At 38.2% G+C, this 5,996-nt stretch overlaps 1 protein-coding gene across 1 annotated transcript; it reads right to left on the bottom strand.

Annotated features, from left to right (window-relative positions):
* Positions 1-584: 584 nt before the first annotated feature.
* Positions 585-2,558, bottom strand: hoxc9a (homeobox C9a). The gene is made up of 2 exons (XM_062052006.1): positions 1,791-2,558; positions 585-1,107 (listed from the first exon to the last, which is right to left on the bottom strand). The coding sequence occupies exons 1-2, from the start codon at positions 2,344-2,346 to the stop codon at positions 863-865; spliced, it is 801 nt and encodes a 266-aa protein (XP_061907990.1). The 5' UTR covers positions 2,347-2,558; the 3' UTR covers positions 585-862.
* Between the last annotated feature and the right edge of the window lie 3,438 nt (positions 2,559-5,996).

Raw genomic sequence — 5,996 nt, 5'->3', positions numbered from 1 at the left:
GATTATTTCACAGTAAAATACTGTAATCAAAATAATAATGCAACCTTACATAAAATGAATCTAAATATTACAGTATTCTTATATCTCGCAGCATTTGACTTCACAGTAAATGTCATGTTATTTACCCTGAATTCACAATGAACATTTTTACAGAGTAAATATCTGACTTGCAATGATTGCATCATTAAATGATAGTACAATTATCATGTTTTATTGAATCCTGTAAATGGATATTTAATAAATGGCGGCTGCGTACACAACATTTGTGGCCTTACACGACCTACTTAGCTGTCTGCATGTACGAGACACATCATCTCTAACTTGAGTGCAATATTTGTTTGCTGTTATTCGTGCGCTGACGCACACAAGTTAAATCCACAATCAAAACAAAATGCAGTGTAGTATTTGGAGGTTATGTTTGTATTTTTGCAGTACTCTCTATCTACAATCAGTTACATTCGCAGAGGATAGTACAGTCCAAAAAAGAGATACACAACAACTATCCCAAAAAAACAAAAAACAAAAACAAATACAAGACAAGACAATCGCAGATGTTTTTTCATCCAGTACAAAATAGTCCATCTGCACCTTAAATTATGGGTGTGTGAAAATACAGAGGATTTCAAGTATATTCTCCCACTCATGGAACGCTGCGAAATGCGTCCTAATTGTACTTTTTAGAATTTTCCCTTACAAAAAAACAAAAGTCTTTTTTTTAATGTAAATTAGCTTTCTTTCATGTGCGTAGAAAAACAACAAGAGTCTCGACGATGGGGGATCGAGGAGGGGTTAATCATGATAAATATGAAGAGAACTGCTGTCCATATAGCGTGTGTAATAATAATAATAATAATACTCATTATTATTGTTCCTTGCTGTCGCTCTTCTCCTTGTTCATTTTCTTCATCTTCATTCGCCGGTTTTGGAACCAAATTTTGACCTGCCTTTCGGTCAGATTGAGGACCCGGGCCACCTCATAGCGGCGGTCCCTGGTAAGGTACATATTGAACAAGAACTCCTTTTCCAGTTCGAGAGTCTGGTATTTTGTGTAAGGACACCGTTTCTTCCTGGTGGAGCGTGCGTGGATCCAATTAGCCACTGGGTTATCTGCAAAAAAAAAAGAAGAAAAAAAAAAAAAGTGTTTATTATTATTTGCAATAAATATTGTTGCACAGCATGGCTATAAAGGGCTCATATGTCAACGGAAACAAAATCATTTGTACACACATGTTAAATATTCAAAAGTCAATAACATGCACTCTGCAAGGGCTTGCTTCTGCGTCCCTTAACTTGTGTGTAACACCATCGTAAAATACTCAATGCGCTTATTCACTTTATTGGCCCATAAAGTAGACCATAGTTCAAGCAGTTACAGGTCCTCGTTCATGGGACGTGTTCTTATAGACATCCTTAGTTTGTTTCTGATGGGTCACATGACTGTGTTTTAACTGATTCTGCACGAATATATAGCACGGAGTGTCGCAATGACCAACATTGCCTGTTGGAATACAGGCCTAAAAAGGGTTGAATAAGTTTGCAATATTAGGACAATAATAATAATGTTGTTTGAATGTTATATGATTTTCCTCCACTCAAATGCAACGTGTTATACTGTGGGCTTGTAGCATGTTTACAACCGCGTGAGGGTTTTATAGCCCCAGTATCATTAGCCCAGTAGCGTTTGTCTTTTATAGTTGCAGAAAGGGGGGATGAGTGTATAATTTCACTTTACAGACATGTTCTTTCCAGCAACAACAAAAAAAAAGCAGTAAAAAGGAGCTTGAACTTACTGGGGTCGAGCTCCGGCTTCTCCTCTTTATGCTTCCCAGCAGCCAGCACCTCCGGTTCGGGCGAAGGGAGGCTCTGGAGCGTCTTGTCCCGCATATCCGAGGATGAGCAGTACAAGTAATCCGTGTAGGTCCGCCCGGTGCTACCGAGGCATTCGCCGGCCCGGTGCTCCGGGAAAGCGTCGGGCTTCAAGCCGTAGTGCCTGCCGTTGCCCGGGTAGCCATGGAAAGGCACCGCGCCCGAGATGGGCTCCAGCCAGGAGCGCACGTACCGAGACTCCGTGCCCAAGTGAGCCTGGTGGCTGTACGGGTGGTACACCACCGAGGACTGCGAGGGGGCCCAGGACGCGGGGAACACCGCCGGCTTGGCCGCGAAGCTGCAGGAGGGATAGTCGCCACAGTCCGGGACTAGAGGACGCGGGCCGGCAGGGTGCGAGGCGGGCGCCGAAAAGCGAGTCGCCGCTGCTGCTGCTGCTGCTGCCGCTGCGAGGACCTCGTCGGTGTCATGGCTGATCAAGGAGTCCACATAATAATTACTTATGGGACCCGTGGTCGACATGTCGAAGCTTCCCGCACCCTTTTACATGCATCCGATTATTATATGGAGTGTATGTGTACTTTTTTATCTGACCATAGAACAATCAAGGCAGGTAATTATTTCCCCGAGCTCGGACGTCTGCGATTGGCTGCCTTCGCGTCACGTGACCGTATTTACCCCCACAGCAAAAAAAATAGTACGCGGATCAATGCGCCACTTACCCCGGATAGCCTTCGCGCTTTTACCGGATTAAACGTTTTTTTCGCTTCTCGGTGGCGGACATCCTTAGAGGTAACCTCCACTGCGGCGTCTGCTTGTTTTTTTGGGCAACAAAACGCGGAGGAGGAGGGTGTTACTGGAGGATCTTTGTGCAGTCGCAGTGCAGATACATGCGCACAGAGGCACTATTTGATGGTGTCATCAATCTCTGTCTGCCTGCAAAATCCGCTAGCAATGTTGCAATTTTAACATGTTTCTTTTCGGGATGTGGCAGGGTGTTTATTTCTTTAGACGGTGACACTTAAATAAGACAGGAAGTCACAGGGGCATTAATAAATAGTGTTTTCAAGAGGGCGCAACGACATATCCAAAAAAGGGGATCCGTAGATAGCATTAGAGAAGGGGGTCCCAAAATTGTTGACAGGCAGCCCACTAGTGCGGCTGTACTCCACATAGTGGCCGTTCAAGTTTTAATGGCTGTCAATAAATTTTAACGACGACCATTTGATTGTTCATAAACGTGTCATTAATAAGCCAGCATCCTCCAGTCCCTCTCTTGACATAAAACCAACACAACTTTATACTGGTGTGTGTCTGCACATGTCACAACACACACACACACACACTTACAGTACACTACACGCACACACGCACACGCACACACACGCTTACACGCACACAAACACACGCTCACGCAGGCCGTGCAGGGATAAGGGAGACATTGCAGCCCCAAAAAGGAGGTAAAAGGGTTCGTTAGATTTATTTATTTTTTTAAAATGATAAAAAAAGAAAAAAGCTCTCCTAAGGGAGATAATAGGCTAATTTTGCCGTTTTATTCCGCAATATAAAGCCCCGTGCCACTTAGCAACATGGCGGTGCTGTTGCACACATGTAAACGAACACGCTGCAATGCGGGTCTGCAATTAGAATAACGGTGCCATTAAGTTTAATTTTAATCTCACATTTTAATGTCTGTTTTTAGACTGATGCGGGGGTCATGTTTTTTTTTGCTTGCAAGCATGTGCGGGCATGTTTTTGTTGTTGTTGTTGCATTTTTATTTCAGTTCACGTGATTACTAAACCTATTGCAAGCATGTGGACTAAATTTGATAATTCTTCGTTATGGGATTCTTTTTTTTTTTTAATTAACTGGAAAAACTGGACTGTGGGAAAATATTGACAAGTCTGCGATGGTTTTAACATATGAACTAGAAAAAAGTCATCGCAGTAGAAAAACGAGTTTTACTCTTTTTCATACTCCCAATATTTGTCTACAAACATTGTTTACAATGTTTGTCTATATATATATATATATATATATATATATATATATATATATATATATATATATATATATATATATATATATATATATATATATATATATATATATATATATATATATATATATATATATATATATATATATACATATATATAAAAACAATGTGTGTTATGGAGTTCAGATTCAAGCATGAAATATAAAAGGCCAGACAGCAAGTCAAATGTTCCCCCAGATGTATCCTGGCCACTATAAATTGTCCTTAACTTCAATGAGATCGTTTCAAACTTGTACTTTTTTTTCTTTTTTTTTTGTACCTGCAGGTTTAAGGTCTACGTCTGTTTATTCTGCTGCCGCTACTGCTGCCATTAAACCTCGCTGGAAAGTCTTATAGCACATATCATCTTTTAAATGTCTATCGTTCCTCTATTGTTATGTTTAATGCCTCTAATCTTAATACCTCGCTACTATTAGTTTTGTTTTGTTTTCCCATACAAAAAAAATTGCATTTTTGACGTCGATATTCATGTCACTTTCTGGTTATTTATTTATTTATTTAACTGAAGTTGCAAATGATATTTCATATTCGAATGTCTCGCCCGTTTGCATTCCCTGTTGTCAATCTAAATAAAACACGTGATATATAAACAGTTCTATGTTTGTCATCCTTCTTGTCATCAAGCAGCTAAATTGATACTGTGTGTCAGTAGAATATGGTATCTTATTTAGCCTTAAATCTTTGTACAAAAAACACATTTGACGTCTTGCTATACTTATATATATATATATATATATATATATATATATATATATATATATATATATATATATATATATATATATATATATATATATATATATATATATATATATATATATATATATATATATATATATATATATATATATATATATATATATATATATATATATATATATATATATATATATTTATATTCTGTTTGTTCATTGGAAACAACCCAAACAATGACCTCAATTTTCGTCATCGTCTTTCTATTTACGAACTAAACTGATTTTTGTTCCTTTAATATTCGACTTGTGGGCAAAGTATGTGTTGTTTAAATATAGTTTTAGTATACGAGACTGCTATTCAAGAGAAAAAAAGAAAGCTATCATCTGCAGCAGAAAAAAACCCAATGGCCTAAATATTTCCCTGCTTAGTCGTTTCCTGGATCATTATTTTGGAGCAAACTCAGATACATAAAAAAAAAAAAGCAAGACTATTTCCATCACGGTCACACGGCATGCGGCAAATATAATCCATCCATCCATCCATCCATCCATTTCCTACCGCTTGTCCCGTTCTTCACGTGCAATTATGATTTCCACAACATGGCCCCAATTGCATGTCTCTGGCTCAGAATAATATTGATCATTAGCCAACATGTATGTAACAGTTGCACGTAAAGTCAAAGTCAAAGATAGAAAAAAGAAAGAAAAAAAAAAAGAATAACGTTATCTTGTGATGTATTCAAGGGGGAATCTTTGATGTGCACCATCATCTCTGCACAAGCCTTCATTTGCAGATATTTGACTAAAACAGACTTTACACTGCCGATGCTTTATTTACTGCTCCTAGTCTATATTCCCAGCTCCATATTAGGACTGATGGCATATATTCCATATTTATTTCCATATCATTCTGAGAACCAGCGCCCTCTGCAGTGGACATGTGTTTTTGTCAGTCATATATGAATGGACACAATAGCCACACAAGGAGGATAAATCCTTATAGCATTACGCAGTGCATTATTATTATAATTATTATTATTATTATTCCATCCATCCATCCATTTTCTACCGCTTGTCCCTTTTGGGGTCGCGGGGGGTGCTGGAGCCTATCTCAGCTTTATTATTATTATTATTATTATTATTATTATTATTATCATTATTATAATTAATAATAATTTTATTATTACTGTGTATATCACCTCTCAGCGGGTGATCAAGGGTGATGGGTCAAATGCAGAGAATAATTTCGCCACACCTAGTGTGTGTGTGACAATCATTGGCACTTTAACTTTAATATAAATATTCCTCGAAATATTGAATAAAAGTAACGATTAAAAACATTACAGCTAATGCATTGGAAGTTTTATTCTCTTGTTTTGTCCTGCAGTGTCTTGCCACACCTCAGAAGTGTCCTTAA

This window comes from Entelurus aequoreus, linkage group LG07 (assembly GCF_033978785.1).
Source record: "Entelurus aequoreus isolate RoL-2023_Sb linkage group LG07, RoL_Eaeq_v1.1, whole genome shotgun sequence".
Lineage (NCBI taxonomy): Eukaryota > Metazoa > Chordata > Actinopteri > Syngnathiformes > Syngnathidae > Entelurus > Entelurus aequoreus.
The sequence above is the reverse complement of the archived record's forward strand: the minus strand, read 5'-3'. Positions and strand labels throughout refer to the sequence as shown.